This window comes from Orussus abietinus, unplaced genomic scaffold (genome assembly GCF_000612105.2).
Source record: "Orussus abietinus isolate OABI.00-Male unplaced genomic scaffold, Oabi_2.0 scaffold10, whole genome shotgun sequence".
NCBI lineage: Eukaryota > Metazoa > Arthropoda > Insecta > Hymenoptera > Orussidae > Orussus > Orussus abietinus.
Genome location: NW_019396009.1, coordinates 1,589,900 through 1,611,533, shown reverse-complemented (window position 1 = coordinate 1,611,533; position 21,634 = coordinate 1,589,900). Strand labels below are relative to the sequence as shown.

General features: G+C 45.6%; 3 protein-coding genes across 4 annotated transcripts in view; 2 read left to right on the top strand and 1 right to left on the bottom strand.

Moving 5' to 3' along the window:
* Positions 1 to 1,811, top strand: part of LOC105699775 (rho GTPase-activating protein 7) — a 170,989-nt gene extending 169,178 nt beyond the window's left edge. For both annotated transcript variants that reach the window (XM_012425065.1, XM_012425064.1), the window contains exon 16: positions 80 to 1,811. In XM_012425065.1, coding sequence (XP_012280488.1) covers positions 80 to 194 — 115 coding nt within the window. In that variant the 3' untranslated portion in view covers positions 195 to 1,811. The remainder of the gene's footprint in view (positions 1 to 79) is intronic.
* A 539-nt stretch (positions 1,812 to 2,350) lies between these two features.
* LOC105699769 (UPF0769 protein C21orf59 homolog) overlaps positions 2,351 to 21,634 on the top strand; it is a 57,684-nt gene continuing 38,400 nt past the window's right edge. The window contains exons 1-5 of the mRNA XM_012425053.2: positions 2,351 to 2,489; positions 2,687 to 2,836; positions 3,213 to 3,298; positions 3,380 to 3,550; positions 3,791 to 4,006. Of these exons, the coding sequence (XP_012280476.1) occupies positions 2,351 to 2,489; positions 2,687 to 2,836; positions 3,213 to 3,298; positions 3,380 to 3,550; positions 3,791 to 4,006 (762 nt within the window). The remainder of the gene's footprint in view (positions 2,490 to 2,686; positions 2,837 to 3,212; positions 3,299 to 3,379; positions 3,551 to 3,790; positions 4,007 to 21,634) is intronic.
* LOC105699768 lies at positions 13,231 to 19,187 on the bottom strand. The gene is made up of 5 exons (XM_012425052.1): positions 19,045 to 19,187; positions 18,653 to 18,863; positions 16,610 to 17,064; positions 14,680 to 14,977; positions 13,231 to 13,509 (listed from the first exon to the last, which is right to left on the bottom strand). The coding sequence occupies exons 1-5, from the start codon at positions 19,185 to 19,187 to the stop codon at positions 13,231 to 13,233; spliced, it is 1,386 nt and encodes a 461-aa protein (XP_012280475.1).

Genomic DNA, 21,634 nt, shown 5'->3' with positions numbered 1-21,634 from the left:
GGATTCCATAACCAGTTTTCTAAATCGGTACCCAATCTTTGCTAACCTAATTACTCATACAACGTTTCTCTACTCTAAGGGGCCGCACTCCGGACTGGTACAACAAGAGTTACGGGCACATCGCAGCTCTTCATCTCAGCAAAATCCGCAGCTCCTTCAAGCACACGGCCGATGGCCGAGAGAGCAAAGTTTGAGACGGGGCTACCGTGCAGCACGCAATGTTGCACGGGGCTCGCTCCTTTCCGAAGGATCCGAAGGGTTAGCGAGGAGGTCCTGGCGTCTTCAAGGAACCCTGCGGGGAAGCTTTCGGGCTCCCACCAAATTCAAATTGCGAGAGTCACTCCGAATAGACTTGGGCTTTACTCCTTGAAGGGGTCAACTATGAGACCTACGCAGTGCGTTATTCGATCCCCGGCAGGTGGAGGCAACGTGATCCCGAAGAGGACCGATCGAATGGATACTTCTTTCTCTCGGATCCATCGCCAGCTGTGTCGTTGCCGTGTCTAGTTGGATGTTGAACGAAATTCCAGCAGTTGCGAGGCTAGTCCTTGCTGGAGACGCATATACTACGTGTTAACCGTAACGAATCGTTCCCAAATAATGTTCCACCGTGGTGTGTAGATGATCGTCGATAATCAACCCACAGTAGAGCGCATTCAATTAGCATCGTTGTAGGACGTGAACGTCGAAGCGTCAGGAATACGTGTTTTAAGTTACAGTTGTAGAATGCGACCGCCGAGATTATGAGACACTTAGGTAGATCGTAAATGTTCGAGGCACTTGGAAATCCTAGATCCACACTTTTTTTCGTGGATGCGTTTCTCGGATTTTCCGGGCAAGTTCTTCCGATCATTCGTACGCGGCGATTGCGCCTGCGGTGCGCGTTTGCGGACTTGTTTTATACTTCTTTCGGACCAAATGGCACCCCCGATTTTTTTTTTTTTTTTTTTTTAATTGTACGATAGTATACGAGGCGTCGATGAAAGCAATTATTTTCCTCGAAGGTTCCGCACCTTAGAGCCACATTGTGTAGAAGCGCCTACGTAGATTACGCGAACGTAAGTACCTATTTCTAGATGTACCTTAACACGAATCAAGACAATATGTACGCGGTACGTGTGGACACTCGAAATCGTCGTTTAAGGGTAGTCTGTAATTCGTAATTAACATGACTAATCAACAAGCGGAAAGTATTTGCGCCGACAGGAGCATTCATTCATCGAACCGAACGAACTGAATTCGCATTCCGGAGGGTAGATTCGCAATTTGTCGCAGTAACGTCTGTTTAGATGGTTGGAAGGTGTCCAAAATTCTTAGATCTTAGCCAAACTCGATGGGTACAATTGAATGTCTCTGACTCTCTTCGTGTCTTCTAAACGTTAGGTGTCACTTTGTGCGGAGTACTTCTTTAAATTCAGGGGACCATCTCGGGCCCAAGGTAAAACGAGCTGCGCATAATACTTTTTATGGAGATAATATTGTAAACGTATTTTAACGTAATACTAGTCACTTACATTAGTGAAGCCGCATATATATGAAATTAATATAAATGTATAGACCTCTATTCCATAGCGTGTACGACGGAATATTTATCGCTGGGCGCCGCAGGCCAGTTATACAAATATATATATATATACATACTATTTTTGTGTCTAGAAGGCGATAGAAACGAAACAAAAAAAAACGTGTCTTCATGTTTGAAATACGATCACCTCTATTCTTGTAATCAGTTTTTCCTCGAGCTGTAAATATGTATATTATTGTACGACGATGAATATATATATTCATTAAATGATGATTTTCATTATTAAGTCGCAGTGGTGTCTACTTATTTTTCCAACGTTGACTCTGCCGTGAAATATTCTTAAGGAGATGGCAATTTATCGGCAAATTGGGTGCGGTATTTTATTTTATATTTTTTTTTTCTTTTAACAGACGTGCAGCACCGAAAGTCTGTAGATGGAATCGCGGCGTGGCAGGTGCGGCCGAACACGTTTTCATTTGTTTAATCAATTATTCCCGTTGTCACAGAAACCAGGAGTGACCTGCACCTGGCTCGGTTTATTCAGCTCGGATGAGTTTCCATTCAGCGTTCGGTATCCTAGGAGAGTTTCTTGTGTTTTGACAGTACTTGCGGCCATTTATAAACGTAACCACGTAAGCTCACGGAAAAGGTTAATATAACAGAAACTGATGGTTCGTTCAATGAAAACGTCACGCCGAAACATTGTACCGTGATAAGAACAGATTTACAGATCTACATCTGTCGATACAAAAGCATCCCCGCGTACTGACGATCGATATTCTATTTTTTTTGTTATTCCATTAAAAAGAGCGGAACCTCTTCAAGATGGTGCGCCTCCACGTGAAAAAAGGGGACGAGAGCCAGTTTCTTTTCGACACCAACCTCGAGGAAAGTGTCGATAATGTAATCAACGACATCACAACTATCTACAATGGTCGTCTGAAAGTCTCAAGAATTTGTTACGGCAAGTATAAGCGAAGGCACCCGTTGCGAGATTATGTTTACAAAGCATTAGGGTATCGTTTTGACGTTTCCATTTTCATATTCATGATCCTTAACGATATCACGTCGAATGAAAATGTTGGATACACACGCGGAATGTTGATTCGGTTGAAACGTCCTATCGAGCTTTTGAACATTCATCCGGTCATTGATTAATAGAAATGGAAGAGCTTGCCAAGTATGGCACCATGTTGCCCGAGAACATGATGGGACTGACCGAAGAACAAGTCGAAGAGCTGAAACTTAAGGACGAGTGGGCCGAGAAGTGCACACCATCCGGAGGCTGGACTTTTAACAAGGACGTTATCGGTAAATAAGATACAGAAAAGCCTATTATTTGCATTACTCTCGCGTGTGGAATGATTACGTTAGCCGTGGTAGGAACAAGTTTCCCGGCTCATGGGAGTTGCACGAACCGCTCGAGAAGCATCTTCGAAATGGCTTTTCTCGTTAGAAGAGAAGCTCCTCTTATTTCCCCCTGGCCGGTACTACACGGCACGTGTGGGTGCCGGCGAAATATCCGATTAGAATTTTAATTGTCCCACCTAAGAGTTTGCTCCCATTTTTCGCCGCCCTTCTTGCACCTCGGTTGAAGTTCCCCAAAAGGTCCTGACAAATTCTAGGAGTTAATTCATGCCCTACTTATTTTTATTCCATTATGTCGAGGTGGATATGATTTTTCAAGGTCGTCGGAATGGTCGCCAACCGAACGAGAGGATGCAGGGGATTTTGAAGAAGGCCATCGAGCACGCCCGGACCGGGACGTCTAAGGTAATGGTCATCGCGAATTATTGGTACCGCTATTGCGGATAATTCGCGTCGCTCATAAAGAAGCTTCCTATTCCTTCGTAGAAGCTGGTGCTGCAGGAAAAACTGGTCGACCAAAAAACCGTGCAAGAAGCTCTGGATCATCTGCGAGGTGCCGTTACCATAGTTTACCCGATGGGTTTACCTCCGCATGACGTGATTCGCCAGGAATTCGAAAACAATGAGGATTTGACCGGCACCCAGGCATCTCTAGAGGTGAATATCATATTTTCATAAAAGAAATTTATAACACAGGACCGAGGAAACTGGAATCCCCGTCGCACCTGGAAATCATCACGCGATTGCATGACCAAGCAGCCCTTAGAGTTAATAAAATAATAATTAAATTAAAGGCGATAGGTTTCGAGTTTTCAATTTTATTATCATCTTTGTTCTTATTTTTCGCATTCATTGGTAATAATATGTATGATCTGAGGGAAATGTTCCTTTGCCCAGGTCATGGACATCCAGTTGGCCCAGCTTTGGTTCTGCGGCAAGGAGATGCTTCGAGGGTGCAAATTGAGGGACTTCCTAGGGAGGAATGAAAAGACCAAAGTGATTGTTAAATTGCAAAAAAGAGGTGCTGGGAAACCTGCTAGAGAGCCCGTCTTGTCGGAGGAGGACCGAAAGCAGCTCATGTTGCACGCGTTTAAACGACAAGAGGAGCTGAAGGTAAGTCGCCATTTATCCGCTCTCTTCTTTACCACCTATTCTGCAGAGTACCGACTGCGGATCCCTTCCATCGCTTATCAGTGGTCGGAGGTCCTGATAAGCACGAAACAGTGTTAAATTATAATACTACATAATTTTAAGACTCACGGAATTGCACGGCTGATTTTTCCAATCTGTTTTACATCTATAAGGGTCCAGGCATCGAGGATATAATTTTTACCTAATTTCCCGAAATTCAATGCCCACCTTTATCGGCAACAGAGACCTGTATTTTAAACAATCGTTCTAGCGTATATTTTATAAACGAGACCGTCGATGATTTTCTCTCAGACTTTCTCTGCGCAGAAATCATTGCCAGCCGAGGTTTTTTAATTTAATTGTTTACTCCCTACGCTGGCGTCATCGATTAATTATTTCCAGAAGGTAGTCCACGTTTTATCGATTACGTCACGACCTCCAAATGCCCTTTCCAATCCAGGGTAGAAGATGATAGATTAGCTCGCAAAATCTTCACTTCGGTAAGAATTCAATGCCGAGAGGGACGATCCCTATTCATTTTCGCCCGTGATTTTGTCTGATCACTCTTCGTTAATTTTCAATATTGACCCCGATAGACCCACGGATAACTCCTCCAACTGACTCTTGACGAGGGGACTCGAACTTTATGCGAATTAGGGTCGTCATTGATAAATGGGATATTTCTAAACTACTCCATTCACGAGGAGCAACAGGCAGTCCTGGGCGCAGTTCTGTGAACTTGGTCTTATTGATCTAAAAAAGTGGCTCACAGAGTAATTACATTTCTTTTTACACCTCTGGGATAACATCTGACCTATTACTTTCCAAGAACAATCTAATAACCACGAAATATCCAGGCCATTCGAGTCATGCCTTTTCCATGCTTCGTTAAAAAAAAAAATTCCTCTGCCCTTGAAGAACTCTTTTCATAATTTTCTTTCCCATCCACATTTATCTTTAATCCTTTAACATAAAGACCCAGAAATTCAGGTTCTATTGCGCTGTGTAAGTACGGCATTTTTTATTATACGTGAATTTGGGTAAACTGGAATTTCATTGATAGCTGATTACGGACGATTTATCGCGGTGGACGATTTTCCATGGTTCTTGAAAGGAATTCTCCGATTGGTTGAAAAGTCCGTTCCAGCTAGATTTACAGCCCTTAAAATGTGCAAAACGAGCGGACCTTTTGTTTCGCTATCGATCGCTCCTATCGAGAGCACGTTGTCTCGAACCGCGATCTCGATGCCCTACAGATAAGTCCGACTCGTATCGCATATAAATTCAAATCGTTCTCCCGCGAAAGTTGGACAGCATCGTAAAGATTTGCAAGAGAACCCATGTTCTCCTAGCCATTTAGAAATTCCGTTCGATCATGCTTTCCATGGCCGCGGGTATCAAGAAAGGTCGCCCATTTCGCCATTTCTTCGCTCGTCCTGGTTTCGAACGATTATCCGAGTTCCCTGTAAATCCTAAAAGACATTCTCTACTTAATACGCACTCTGCGAATACACCGCAAAAAAAGAAAAATATAAACTGTACAATTTTTAGAACATTCTTGGACTTGTACCATTTTCCTGACGATTTTTCCTTAAATAATTGTGCCAATCTATTTCCGTAATTATTACGGACTATCATTGAGGAATTAAGGTACTTGGTTCCTTTCTATAAGGGAGAGGTCGAAAACATTCTTAAATTAACTTAGTCGACTGACCTATTCACGTGAGCATGCTCATTGCGCTATGTAATGCTCTAGATAAACGAAAAGTGCACTCGGGGGAGTACTTCGCGACGCTCAGATAATTGCTGACAATGAGTCGTTTCATGTTGCATTTCCATTTGGGACTCGGGAGAATTAAAATACGTATAAACGTTGGAATGAAACTGAAACTTAATAGTCCTCTTTTAAATGAAATTAAGGCGTGCCATTCTGAATATTCATGGCCGAAGTCGTGTACGAGAAAACGAGGAATTCGGTCACTCCGTTTGTAGCTTTATGCCCGAAGTTCGTCTGAAAATTTGCATAACGTTTCGGCCACGGCGCAGATTAGAGGAAATTTTAATGCCAAGGTCGTAAAACTTCTCCCAGGCTGCTAGACTGGCAGAGGGTTCGTTTTGTTTAACGCATCTGTAATGACACTTTATCTAAAAAAAAAGAAAAATATACGAACAAAATAAAAATTGATACTTTCAACCGCAACGCTCATAAAATATTGTAACGCGTAATAACGGAGCTTTTTCGCGAGAAATGGCCGTGAATGGGAAACCCCGACATGTAGGAGTAATTGCGATCGTAGGAAGGGGATTTTGCGTTTCCGCCAATACCGCAAATTCGGGCGAATCGGATTAATTCGAGGTTATTTCGTCGCGATTTTGGATTTCAGTTAGCAATTTCAATCGACACGCATATTAGTCATTTCTGGCGCCCTTTCGATGGACAATGCATTAACAACTAACGCGTAAGTGATTGCTAAGCAATTTTTCAAAAGTTAATACATACACGTGTATACATATATTTTTTCTAATAATTATATAGAGAGAAATTCCTAGAGGGGGTGCGGCCTTTATCGCACCTCTCGAGGTGGCGGGAAAATGTGGTAAAAGAATGGAAAAGAAGGTTCGCAAAAATCGCTCAATATGCCGGCCTCGTTTTTCCTAGATGTAGGCCACTTTCCGCGGTGGAAGAAAGCATTGCCGCATTAATCTTCATGAAAACGCGTTTTTCTCCTAAGCACGTCTCGCTCCGTGAGGGTATGTATCGGTTGCTCACCCCGCCGCGTAAATCGCCCGCCGTCTGAGAGCTTTCCTTGAGGGAAAATTAAGCTTAACTGCGATATTTACTCCCCCACCCAAGGAGGCTTTCCCGGGGGCTTCCGAAAGGTCGTTCCCAGGAAATTAGGAAAACTCGGGAGCCGCGATAACAACCCTCTCGGAAAAGGGTTCTCGCCATTCCGACAATCGAGCGCCGAGTTTTCCGGCGAAGAACGAGGAATTTCCCACGGTGAGCGAGGATGATCGAGACACCGGCGTTAGAAGTAAACCATGAAAAATTGAAAATTGACCCCTCTCGGGGGATGTTTCTCCAAGGCGAGATATTACGCAATTATCCCCGGTGTCACCCAGTTTCACCGCGGGAGTAATTATTCCGTCTTGAAAATAAACATCTCAAGGAACCCGTCAGGGCGGAATATTGCGCGCAATTAAGCGCGGATTTAGTGGCGAGGCTAGGGAGATGAATGGAAGGGGACACGGTTACCACTAGAAGTCCCTATAATTTCAATGAGGGGAATGATGAAGACATTACGATTATTATCGCCTGTCTCGAAATAATGACGGTCGCGAGACGACTTTCCAATCGTTGTCCCAGAAAGGCTGTTGTCGTTCCAAGCACGACGCCAGCCATTAACTCGAGTTTCCATCAACGTCTCCGGAGGCTTGCACCTCCACCTTTCCTCCGATCGATATTTACCGCATGTCAGTCGAGCTCGGTAAATAAATTAATTACCGGGGTCTCGTCGCCCTCGCGGTCCACGTGCAGAATCCGCGTCGGTGCCGGGTCGGACGCCCAGGTGAGAAATTAGTACCGCCGAGTTAAGGTCCTCGTAAACGAACGACCGAATCGACCCGTCTCTTCGGCAATTTCGGACCTGGCTTTGTAGAATTAATTTGCCCCGGCGGAGCGGGGTTGGTCGTGAACGGAATTTCCTGGGACCTGAAGACGTACCTGTCGCTTTTGGAGAACGCTCGTCGGTGGACCCCTGGGTCCCCCTGGTACCACCCCCAGGGGCTTCCTAAAGAACCTGCGAGAGGGGACATTAATCCTCCTCTCAAAAACGAAATGATAAGCCGATGATTAATCCAGGATAATTATACTTCCAGCAAACATAGTTGCGGGGAGAATTAATTTCCCCACGACGTAGCGAGGCTAGTCGTGAACGATATTTCGAGGTACCTGTTGATGTACCCGGGAGAAACTGCGAGAGGGGAAATTAATCCTCTGAAAAACGAAGTGATAAGCCGAAGATTAATCCGGGATAATTACACACCTAACATAGATGCGCGGAGAATTAATTTCCAGTTCTGAGGGCTTGAAGCGAGGAAAAATCTCAATGGCTCCTCCTTGTGTCAATTACCGGCCTCGTCGGGTCTGTCATCAATGTTGATACAGTTGCCTTCCCCAGGCTTGTGGGGATGTGCAGACTTGACAGGTCGGATTGACAGCATAACAGGCTGGCGAACGGCATTCTCCGGTTACCTGGATACATCCTGGCTTCTCGTGCTTCAGGGTAAATGAATCGGAGGGATCGCTGTTTCTCATCAAGGTGGACTCGTGGAAGCCTCGTTTCCTGGATATTTATGTCCGTCGAGTGGTTATTTAATTAGCAAATGAACGTGTCAAAATGTGGCACACGCGACGCGTTTGCCTCCTTGGCGTGACCGGTCCAAAGTAAATTCGACGTTTAAAAAATGAATTTCTCGTCCCCCAGTCGATGGGAAATTATGCAAATGGGGGAGGTTACACGCAGGGTACCCACCGTGGGCTCATTACCTGAGATGTATTGATTCACGTGCTTGCGCACGTACGTCGGTATGTCGTCATGTGGCATTATTGGACCGATCTGCGCGTTTCCCTCCAGGAATTCCTCGCGGAGGATTCCTTGCAATTAATGTTAATTAATCTCTCGGCCGTGTCGACTTCTATTTTCTGCGCAGTCCCCGAAGAATTGCCATATTTCCCTGAGATGTTTCAATTATTAATTCATCCGACGACCCGTGTACTTAAATGCGACATTACATCTCCGATTCATCGATCACCAATCGAACAGCAATGATTGGCAGGCCGCACCCGAGATCGCATCGCCTTTAATTCGAACTGCACGTCATGTTTTCCATTTCCGTGCAATCAGAGCCCTCGTTGACATGACGTCCACCTGATGAACGGTCTGTCATTAACGTTAACCAAACCCTCCATGTTGGGCAACCCCACTCGACGAATCGGCGCTTTCGTAAAAGCTGCACTTCGCGGTACCTATCGTTCGACCACACCTAATGAATCGACATGAACAATCCTCGCAATAATTCTGGAAATTATTCACGATCGTTCAAAATTCCCGGAGGCATAAAATGTCAACTTGGCCCACCCTGGAATTTTTAGACAATAGATGGGGAGGTTTAGCGATAAAGCAAAAATCATGGGACTTTTATACGATCTTGATAACTTTCATGCAGCGGTTTATTGATATTTTTTTTTTTAATTCCGGCATTGCGTTTCAATAAATCCGAGTTCATGTCGGATTATGTGTTCTTCGTGGCAAAGCCTTTTAGGGATGTCCTCGGGGCGAAACGTTTCGTAACACGCGAGGCTTGGGAACCTCGTGCGACGCCCACGACGTCACTGTCAGGAAAAGGAAAATTATTTCTAACGATAGGAGAAAGGCCTGGGAAGGACTTTCCTGACGTCGTAACGACACTTGACGGAGGTGTACTCGTGGAGGAAAAATCGAGCGAGGAATAAGCCGCGTGCGGAAATGAACACTTCCCATAATGGACGTACATTTTGAGCGCCATTGTAAGGACGCCGAGCAAACGTTTGCTCGTTACCAATGCCGTACAATTTTCGAATCGATGGAACATTTATCGCGTGTTGCGCTCGAATTTACGCCTGGGAACTTGTTTGATTATTTACGGAAGTTTCTGGGTAATTGAATAAGGTAATTAGTTCCAAACAAGCGGCGATAATGAAAGCGCCCGATGTTTGGTAAAGTCTTTTGTCCCCGGGAAATTAGTTTCGGGAATTAATTGACTATCTTGGATGACTTAACGCGTTAACAATCGTGATTACATGTCATTTAACAATCGTGGCAGGGGATGTAATAGTTAAATGTTTCAGGATTATCTGAAAAAATTCAGTTCTAATGGGGTTTCTTTTTCGGAGAGGTTTTGCAACATCATATATATTGACTTATTCTAGCGCCCCTTTTTTTGGGGGAAAATGTTTTCATCCAAAATTCGAGTATTATTAGTGCGTTACGCGTGTGGATGCACCCTTGGTTTCCGACTCGTAACATGCGTAACCGACATGCGCGTGTTATTCTTGTGCCATTCGTGCGTGTATTGATCTCGCCGGAAATAGGCGCCGGTTTTTGACGGTCACGCCAGCAGACCAAAATTGAGTCAAGGTGCGTAAGACTCCCTTTTCAAATGAATTTAAACCCCGTATTTTGCGACTTTTAACGAGACACTTCACCCTAAGTGACGCGGGGAACTGCATTGACATTGCGCTTTACAAGTTTCCTCGGGGTGTATCGATTACACGTGGAATAAATACTCGACTCTATAGTAACAGTGAATCATGCGTAACCATTATCTGATATAAACGCTCGTTACACGGTTATCCTGTTGGAATAAATTACGCAGAATTTTTCATAGCACGAGAGAATCGGCATAAATTAAAGGAATAATTAACACATGAATTGTCAGAGGGAATCACAAATCCGGTTGATTTATATACATATATATGTCAGACTTTATTTACAAAACGTATTATCCATACACGCATCGTACACCTTTCACGAGAAACGCGTATTAGGTACGTTGTACATGTTACTTTGTCAATTTAATAATTAGGTACTCGCCACGTGACAGAACGTTTTGTACGAGACGGGGCAAAAAGGTGGTGAACTTTTGAGACCTTCGCTCGCCATTTCCCCACCAAGTGCGTTGTACGGTACCACGGACATTAACCAGTTGCATTACTCTGTAATAGCACGAACGGAAGAAGGCACGTAGAGTAAAATACCTTTGCAGTGTGTCTTCGTCGTCGGTGCAGCACAGCGATTACGGGAGTCACTCCAATTGCAAATGGGCTCGCATAAGTGCATTCGAAGCTACCCTAGCTATTTAAACATTTCATGAAAAAGGAAGCATTCGAAAGCCTAGCGAACCGAATGGATGACATGCTCGATTGTTCGTTATCAATGACCGAGAATAATTGCATTTCATTTCGCTATAATCTCCATGATGCACCAAGAGAATCACCCTAGGGGTAGTTTTCGAGTCTTAGGCTGATATAGATATTTAATACTTTGTCAATGACAAACGGTAGAAATATACGTACGAGAATAAATATCCTCGGCTCGAAGTCGAAACTAAATTTCAGGGATTTTTATTCCATTCAATGGTCCTTAATTACTTTTAGATCTTGCAAGAATACCTTCCCAAGACGTTGTACTGTTTCTTGTGAATGATTTGCGAATAAACGATTTTTTTTTTTAACGTTTCTGAAGCATCACACGGTGACGCTACTTGGAAATCTCGTTTAGTCAATTTTATACGAGTAGCTTAGAAACTTAATATACATCGATGAGAGACATTCGAACATGATTCGATCGGGAGAATGTTGTTTCATAATAATGAGAGGATCTATACACGATAATACAGGCCGTTCGCTGTTCTACACATCAATTCACTCAGTGATCGCAAAATACTCTGTCCAGACATTGTTAAACGACACATTGCAGCGTATCCGTTAAAACCCACTTACATGTACAATTAAATACGATAAAATTCCATCCGCAAAGGCAGTTGTAGCATTCGTCATCCCGCAGGAAATGATCTTCCAGTCGGGGATTCAATTCGAGCTTGGGAGAATTTTTTTCGACTCCTACTTTCAAAAATCCTGAAAAATTCTCCCCAGCTTGAATTCCAGTCCTCGACCGAGTTCACCCCGTCGTGCCGAACATCGAAAGCTTCCCGGGCTTTAAAAAAAGGTTCCTCCACCCGTAAGAGAATATACAAAGTTAAATTGATTTTTGCTCAACTCACTACAAGGTACCTTTGAGTCCTTATCACTTCCTCCGCGATTCGTCGTCCGAGATATCGCGGGGAGGGCGTCGTAACGAAAACGGTTCGAGTACAAAACTGCTTAGGAGGTAAATACATATTAATCCGAATACACGTATATACTTATCTACGCTCTGCAATGTTACATAAAAAGTGGTCGCAGTACATCGAAGGCAACGGTTATAGAAATGGTTAATATTTTGGCCCCATCAGGGTGACTTTCTGGAACGATGTCGACATCTCGTATAGTTGCCTGGTCAGGTGCAAAAGTCCCCGGAATTATTTTTAACCCTTGGCCTGATCGAAACCTCGGCTAAATCCGCGCGCCCCGAGTGGTAGCCGAAAATCATCGCAATTTCGCCCTTACACCTTCCTTTCGTGACCGAGGGTCGTCATTCTTGTGGAGCCGTCTAATCAGGGCCACCCTTTGACCCGCCATAAGGGGGTCGTAGCCGAAAGAGAGAAGCCCCTTCATCGACCTTGGTTCCAGGAGGGTTCTCGAAGACGACGGGGTATCATTAGCGAGTATCGATATTGTCACGGTTCGACTCAGAGGAGCGTGCGGTTTCCGATAATGGCACGATCGAGGGAAAAGCGCCGGGTGCAAGGGTTTCCTCAAGGCTAACGTTACTAAAAGCGTCCCCTAGCACCCTAGGGGATGTCCTCGCGACACGATCCCATTCCCGAAGTTGGCCGACATCGATGACTCTAAATTATGGACTCCTCAGGGAGTCTCCCCCTTGATTGGCGGATTCCCCTTGAAGAGCCCTTTGCACGGACTTATCCGGACCGAGGTTGTATATTTAGAGAACACGACATGGATTCCTCACCTCCCGCCACTACTGAAATTCTGGTGTTCCTGGAAGTCATGATATCGAATAAGTTATCGAAATCAGGGGTGAAGTTTACCGAGGGTCTCTCCCATGGATTGCGATTTCCGTGATCCAAGAGTTCACCATCCTTGAGTGGTGAACTCTTCGGATCGGGTCCTGCACCCAGTGGACCTTCAAAGCGACCTCTTCGGGTGATCTTCAGGGTATTTCTCCAGGTTGATCTCTTCGGGATGAGCTCTTCATCTGGAGTCCTCCTAGCGAACTCTTAGGCCGAGTTCCTCGTTCTCCATTGGGCGAATCCTGAAGAACCTCCCACCTTGAAGGGACGGTTCTCCATGTTCTTCGAGATTTCTTCGCGACTCGACGCGTATTCGGAAATCTGCTTTCGCGTGAGGAAGTGGAATGAATTTCTTCCCTGGGGAGTCTTCGTCTTCCCTGGCGTGATCTTTGATGGGTCGCTCAGAGAGAGTCTTCGGCATCGTCATCCATGAGCGGCAGACGTTCGTACTCCTCTGCTCCGAACTTAAACTGCTAAAGGGCCATACTTCTGACCTCGTTTTCATTGACATGACATTCTGGCGAGACCGAGGCTCGCTCCACCAGCCCCTCGCCTTCGGCCTCGTTCTCTTCAGGTTCTGTACAATATCGACAGCGCATTTTCGCGTCATCCCCCACGCGCACCGAGCGCGTTATCACCACCAGGGTCGTCAGGCTTATCACGAAAAGACTCGTCGGCACTATGATGGCGATCAGCAGCTCTATCCTGGTCTTCCTCAGGTCGAAGCGAGCCACCACGAAGGACGAGTCGTTCTGAAATTCCAAGGATTTGGTGCAAAAGTAGGGAAAAAGGAAAACCTACCTCGCATCGCGATAATGCGTCCAATTAATTATTTCCTCCGTCCGTCACGGGGTAAATCGATCGCGTGATGAAGAAGGACTTGGAAATATTTTCCTGTCACCGTTGTCGTATCTCGGCTTGTCGATGGCGCGTCTTGCTCTTATTTTATACCTCGCGGCGATGCATTATGAATGAGAATTGATTGATACCGAGGAACGAGTTCAATTCCCCATCGAGGCATGCACGCAAACTTAACCTATTTCCTGAAATAATTTCTGCTCTGCCTCGGCCGACTCTTTCCTCGAGAAGTTCGATTTTCTTGCACGTCCCATGATTTATTGATGATGTTTAACGTGAGCCGCATCGCCTCGGTAATTTGACTCTTAGCGGATATGCAGGAGAGACTCGACGGACGTGGTTATGAAAATTCATCCCTCTATCCCGGGTAACTTTTATAACGAAAAATAATTCAATTTGAATAAATCTCCTTCATTGTTTCCAGCTTTCCGGGCATTGACCCATTTTACACGCTTTTATAGCACCGCGATTTCCACATCGTGCTTCTCAATGCAAATTAGAACGCGGCGAGAGTGATCTGCATCGGTGTACGCTTGCGTTCCACATTTCCATTAACATTTGCAAATCGATACTTGGTGTTGACAACCCTCGTACATATGTCCTTGCGCCTCGTACTTTCCGCCAAAGGACCTCAAAGGTTCTTTTTTGGGGCACGTTCGCTTTACTACGGCCTAAAAGCATAAGCGACATGCCGAGGAGGCTTCCCTAAAAGGCCCTTTCGTCAGACCCGACGAAACTTCCCTTTTCCACATACCCTTATCGGGTACCTTACTCGCAAAGTGGAAAGATACATTTTTGTCTCAGAAAAAAAAATAAAATAAAAAAATGTGTAGTGAAGAAAATTGAATGCAGTATTTTATGTAATAATTTTCCATTTTTGAGACACATGCACGGTTTACTACGGTATAAGAACGGAAGCGAAATGCTGAGGAGCCTTCCTCAAAATGGCCCTTTCGCCACCTTACCCTCCACGTGGAGAGGTAATTCTTTTCTCTCAGGAAAAAGTTGAAAAGAATTTCACTATGAAGTTCGACGGAGTATTTTACATGGGAGGGTGTACGTACCTTGTTGTAAAAGCAGGGATATCTGCTCTGGGCCGTCTGGTTGTCACCATCCCTCCCATGAGTGGCCAGGAAGTCGCGACACTCTCCTCTGAGGGTGTTCACACAACCCTCGAGGTTGATGAAGAGTCGCGAGCTATTGTAAATGGTGAGAGATCTCTGGGAGGGCACATAGACGTTCGTCGGATCCAGGGGGTGGAGGAGGCTCCGATTGTAGATGTCAAGGAGAGTGGTGAAGTTGATGAAGGGCTGCGGCACGGTGGCTTCATCTAGAAGAGTGCCATTCACGCAGTCCTCCGTTCTGAGGATCAGCAAAGAAATTAATTTACTCCACGTGGTAGAGACTCTCGTGGATGAGTCCGATCGGGGCCGGAAAGAGCAAGTTCCTCCCTCTACGAGGTCGATTTTTCACTTTCCCTCCTAGGCTCCTCCAGGATGATCGATTGGAGTGCTTTTAAGTTGACGCCTGAATTTCCCACGTTATGGTTCCCCGGCGAATCCGCCTTAACTTTCCATGAAATGTTCTCCTTCCCTCCCTTCGTTTCCCTGGTCCCCGAAATTCCGGCTCGCCGAGAGGAATTACGGCTGATTTATGCACCGAAATGGAGCACGAGGGACGAACTTCGAGTCCGCTTAAGTGACCAGCCACATTAACGAAGAAAATCATCTCTACCGAGCTTTACCGCCATCCGAAGCGCCGCTGATTTAATAATCATTTTTTTAGGATTTATAGCCAGAAATGGAATGATGCATGGGTTCTTTTCCTGCCCCGTAAATCGAGCAGAGCTTATGATCCACAGAGGGCCGATATTTCCTGCAGACTAATATTTTAGGCTTCTTCAGGGAAGGTAATGTGTGTTTACGGGTGCCGAAGAAATATCGCGGTTGCATGCTCTTAGGAATTTCACAGGGCGTTGGTCCGAACCTGGAATATTTTTCTCCCTGGTTCCCCTTACCCTGTATTTTCAGATCATGCGAGTAATCCCCCTTGGAGGGTATGGGAAAATTCATATAGAATTTTCCTCTCCGCGCCGTCCTCTCCTTCGTCGCGTTTTCCTTCCTCGAGCGGACTCCGTCTTCAGGGTCTCCCGGATGGCTTCAGAAATTCGATCGCAATGTGCTCAAGCGAGAAAGCGATATCGTTAGGGTGGGGACCAGGGGACACTCGAATGTCTGGCTCCCTTGAAACGCCCTATAGAACCGGTAGGAAATGGTACGAAGGGAAGATTCCGAAGCATCAACAGAGGGTTGGGAGTCTCACTCGTCCTTTGAGGGTCGAGACCCTCTATTCGGGGTGTCATTTCGTCAGAGGTTATTCCGAATGGCGGGCCATCCCTCCACTCTGTCGTATCCACCCCCACTCACACGGCGATATTATTTAAAATATTTTAATTCAACAATTCCCTGGAATCCATGGAAACGTTAATTATTGCTTGGCCATGTTCTAGTATCTTTTTACTATTTATAGGATGTTTGCGCAAGGCGAAGTACTTCGGGGCCATTTACAGGGGTTAAAGGACCTATTCGTCCTGGAAGGGATGGGACCCTCTTTCCAGGCTTGTTGTCCTGTCGGAAATATCCCCGAACGAAGGTCGCTATCGCACTCCCGGGTGGTATCGGCTATCCTTTGATCTTCATAGTTAGATTAAGCTATATGGTCGACTGGTTTATGGGCTGGGTATCTCGGGTAGTTCCACGCAATTTACCAAAACGGTGGAAAGTAAATTCTCTCTACTAACAATTTCTACCCTATTGGCTATATTCAGAAATTTCCGCACACCCCTTATCTCTTTTTCCAATGTCCGCTACATTTCGCTTGTGGGGTGTAAATTTCAGGTCCTGATAAGGACGTACAGGCGTTACTTATTCTACAGGGGTCGAAATAGGGAGAGACTTGGATTGGGTGATAAAAAAACTGTGACAGCCATTTTACCTGATCGAATCCCCATTTTTGGTGACAGCCAGGCAACTCGCGATGACAGCTCCTCGATCTTCTTCCCAGATTTCGACGGGCTCCTTCAGCCTGGTGCCCGGGAGTTTGCCATTGGCCTTGTTCAGGGCCACTGCTCGAGAACATCTCGCGGTGAACACATTGTCGTCCTGCATCAGGAACACGTTGACACCCGACGTGACAAGCTTCGGGCAGTACCGGTCGCAGGAAAAGGGTCCTTTGATTTTCGTGCATCTCGTGTTGTGGCAGCTGAAGAATCCGTTCAGCTTCATGTTGTCCTTTTCGCTGTCAACAACGATTCCATCGGCCTTGTAATGACAAAGCAGCAGCTCGCTCATGTTGGCGCAATGCCCCAAGCTGCAGTTGAACATCCCCGAAAGGACGTTGCACTCGCTCCCGTTGTTGCAGTTGTACCTCTTCAGCGACGCCAAATTAACCTGCGGTTGAAAAATTGTGGAAATGGACTTTAAATCCCTTAGTAAAGTATTCCGTCGCGTTTAGGGATGCTTGTCGATTATCCGTTGACTCGGGAAAGGGTACCTCATTTGATAATGTCCCTCTGGCCTCGATTCGGTAGATTATCCCCTCGGGAATAATTTATACCATGAAAGCGTCATACCGATCGCGCCAAGCTAATTGACATCCGAGCTCACGCTGTACATGCATTATCCACGGTAATTATTTTTCGGAATCATTTAACGCTTTAATTACGGCTCCCTGGGTTCATTTCGTAGAGATTCATTTTTCTAAAGCGTTTCCCAGGGAATGCAGACTTTCATTCCGAACCAATCCTTGAACTTCCTTGTACCATTTCACGGGAGGATCACTCGGTAAACATTCCTCGTTGGGGATAAATGTCTTGGCATTGATTAAAACTTCGAATTAGTCCGCAATTCACTTAAAACTTTCCTAGTTCGACGACTATAGCATCAGAGTCGGTCGTCGATTAAATGAAACCCTGACAAAATGTAGTCCCCGGTGACGTATACCTCCGCAACAGCATTTCTCATATTTTCTGTCATAACCGCGGTTATAAAATTCCCGAACTCATAGATACACTACTCGGAGAGAGAACTCTTCTTTACAGTTCTTTTATACCCTCCACTTTTCCGACTCTCAATAAAACCTGAGGCGAGTTCGACTTCCAGTTCCCCTCGAAATTGCGGCATAATTTTTAATAACGTCCCATTCCCTCGAAAACATATTAAAACTCGAATTCTAATCTTCAATTTGCATCCCCGAAGGGAGAGAGATATCTGGATTTTTTACTCCGCAGAAAATTGGGTCGCCTCGATTTCCCCCATAAAAAGCCCAATTGTTGCGAACAATTGGTTGAGCCTCTATTTTAATCCGCCATAGAGATCGAAATTGGCAGCTTTCAGTCGGCGTTTCGCTTTTTTTGTTAATGAATCTTTTTATTCGGGGCTCTGCAACTTTCCGCCTCCGATGCAGCTCGGTGCATCAGAGAGCGTGCATTGAACGGAATCGCAACTTGCATCGTTCGCACGAGCAACCCGTAACTCGATCGCAGGATAAAAGTCCTGCCTGTGAAGCGAACACTTTTACGGGGAACCCCTCGTGAATATTGGCTGGAAAAAATAATTAACGTGTATGAAATCGCGATATAACCTCCTTCGGCTCCTCTTTGACTCCTTTGATGATCCATCTTTGACGCCTCTATGGCTGTCGCCTTCTTCTCGAGCTTTTTTCTCCACCTCCTCGGAATGTCAAGGATATCAGTATCCCCTATTATTCAGATGTCCCCCTTCTCACGCGATAGCATTTGACATGATCAATGAATTCCTCGAGGGATTCATCCTCGTAAAGTGCTGCCTCTTGCCTCGTGAAACGCGTTTCATGCACAATATATTTTGCGAAATATATTTTAGAAATTGCGAATGAACCAGGAACTCCCCCCTTTAAAAAAAAAAAAAATCCCCGCAGTGGAGGGCAATACCCAAGACAGCAAAATTTAAGGTTTTCTGTAAGTGTTCTTGCAGTACCGAGTACTCTTGGGATATTCACCTGCGGGCAGGAAATGCTGACCATTTTCGAGCAATTCTGGAATACGACGTCGGTACCATTACGTCTAACGGTAGCATGGATTTGCGGGCAGAATCCTGTGGTTTTCGTTAAACACCATTCCCCGCAACTCGCCCAGCCGCAATAATTCACCAAGGTGGCGTTAACCGTTTGGCACATAACGGGCTCGGGTTCAATGCCGGCGTGAAAAGCTCTAGAACGAGAGAAATTGCGGAAAAGATGTACCGAGTTCCTTTCAGTTCCCCGAAATACGAGAAAAACGTCGAGGAAGCCTCCAATTGAAATGCATATTCATTTCTGAGTATTTAGAATCACGCCGGGAGGGAGCCTCAAATTGAAATGCAAATTTATATTTAATTAAACCTCGCAATTACCTGTGCGAGGGCATGTAAATGGCGACGCTCAGGTAGACCAGAGCCACACAGCTGATCACGATCGTGAACTGGCAGAGACAGATGCTGCCGCAAATTCTGCGATCCTGCTCTGGAATTAGACGCTGTTTGTACTTCCTTCCCATCTCGAAACCAGGGACGAAACTTTTCACGCACTTCTAGTCGAACCTCGCCAGGAAATACCGGGCAAACTTTTCCGCAGCTCAGTACCTCATCGCAATTAGTCCTCCACGATTGCTTTTAAGATCCAGGACTCGCCTCCTGTAATTGATAGGTAACCAGAACCAGCGCGTGAGACACTTAGCGCTTAAGTATTTCAATTCAAGAGCTATTTCGGTGTATTTGAATTATTCTCGAAGCCGCTTCACCGCAGCAGAGAATTCCTATTTTTCGGCTCCGCCTTGAACGGCTTTTATTATCTATTTTATCTGTTTCCGGGAGAATCGGCGGTCGAGGGGAAACAATTGATACGGGCTTTGAAGCACTTGGATTTATTTTTTATTTCGAGGGGGTCAATGCCTGATACGGTTACAGGGCAAAGTGCATGGGAATCATCCCCTGCATTTCGCAAATTGGGGACGTCGTGCCCAAGACACACACCACTCCCTTTTGGAAAGGCGATATTCAGCCGCGCCCCTCTCTTCGGTCGCTATCGTCAGATTGCCCTAATGCACTTAGGGCAATTACCAAGCGTTAACTTCGTCGGGGCGAAACGTAGACGACGAGGCCAGGTGCCCTTAGAAGTACTCGCTTCACGCCCGATGCGCTCCTTGTTGCAGCTCGTAACATATCTGGCTTCGTCGCGGGTGAAAACGAATACTTGACACTAGCTTAAAAGCTCAACAGCTTCGCCTCTTCCTCGGGGCTTATTTTCCAATCGAGCTCGCCCTGCCCCGAGCGCGTGCATTTTGCATCGAACCACTACCCCGGTACCTTGCATAATTTCCCCAATTGCACCCACAACCCTTCCAAGGATCATCCATTTACCCCGCGCGAACCTCTCGGCACATTTAATTAATATAATAAACAATATTGAACCTTACTCGGCCCTTTCAATTTCGAAAAGGCCTCTTCATGCGATCCAACCGATGAAACGATCGAATGAATCGTTATTTAATCGCTCCTGATTTTCATGAATTAATTACGACTCTCCAGGAAATATATGCAAAACTTCACGGGATTTCTTAGAGGTTCTCCTTTACTTTTTTTCTTTTTTCTTTCGATTTATGTCTCTAGTTTTAGAATTATTGCTTCGGGCAATTTTTTCGCTGTCTTTCGAAAGCTCCCATCCAAGAAGCTCGGGAAGAATCGGACGTTGCTCGTCGAAGCGAAGTGCCGGCCAGCACCGCGTCACTATTTTTTACGGGGTCAGCGTATCCGTTTCATGAATAGTAAAAGCTTAGGGCCGATCGAAGCCCTCGAGCTTTTTCAGACGGCCACCATGAGGAAACGGCACTTCGCTCTCATTTCCGTCCATCGTTCGCGATCCACCGTGTCACGGTCGAGCATCTTCGGGCGGCGCTTTCGCAAGCTCCTAACCACTGCGCCCCCGCAACTCCGAACTGTTTGAAAACAAGCTCGCTTCTACGTATATAAGCTCGGGGCCGGCTCGCGCATGCGCGGTAAGGACCCCCCAAAGGAGCTTCCGCTCGCAGCGGTTGGCTGCGACGTAGTCGGGCCGAGTCGAGAGAGTAAAAAGCTCCTCGCAGGACGAAAGCTCCCCGCAAGGCTTTGCATACTCCACTCTACGCCGCCATCTTGAAAGTCGGAGCTTTTCTCCTTCGCCTTCTCCAAAATTTTCTGGGAAATTATTCCCCGTTATCGTCCCTTATCAGGATGCCAAATTGATAATAATTTGCGTATATTTTCCATCAATCGATGAATATTCGAATTTTGTTCTGCTGGGTTGGAGATTTTTTTTAAATCGCTGATTTATGGGGCGAGGGTGAATTTTCAAATACTAGTAGGTCGACGATAAGAAAAGGTGATTAACAGAAAAATTGATGGTCTTTATTTCCAACCTGTTCCGTACAGTATATTCTGTATTTACAATAGTTACTGAGAAGTATGCGTACTTACGTCGTCTTTTTTATCATATGTACAGCTTTGAGAATTAGTTGCAGTATCGGTGAACGAGTAAGCTTGCGCGGACGAGCGGCTGATAAGCTTTCACCTGAATCCCACGGAATGATAACGAGTCGCTGGGCACAGCTTGTTTTAATATTTCCATAGGCATTTTTCCCAGGTCTAATTGATTCCTAGTTTTCCTACATTTAATTAATATCCCCTTCGTGCAAGTTTTAGTGAAAACGCTTAGCAACCGCTCGATAACCTCTTAAAGAGAAGGACCCAAGTACTTAGATAAAGGAAGCGTATGAGAAGAACTTTCGCCCTACATTGTCAGTAGTAATGAAGCTTGCAAAAGTCCGGGCACGAGCACACGTAACGAATGCGAATACGCACGGAAAGAATAGTTTAATTACTCGCTCGCGTCCCATAAAGGCATATTTTTTACGTGGGGTGGAGAAAAACGAGAGCAATCGCGGTCGGCACTGCCGATCCTGAGTCCTTC

Coding starts and splice junctions, on each gene's coding strand:
- LOC105699768 (XM_012425052.1), bottom strand. CDS start 19,187: ATGGGAAGGAAGTACAAACAGCGTCTAATTCCAGAGCAGGATCGCAGA. Junction 17,065..18,652: donor TCAGCATTTCCTGCCCGCAG/GTGAATATCCCA, acceptor TTTCAACCGCAG/GTTAATTTGGCGTCGCTGAA. Junction 13,510..14,679: donor ATCCCTGCTTTTACAACAAG/GTACGTACACCC, acceptor TTGGAATTTCAG/AACGACTCGTCCTTCGTGGT.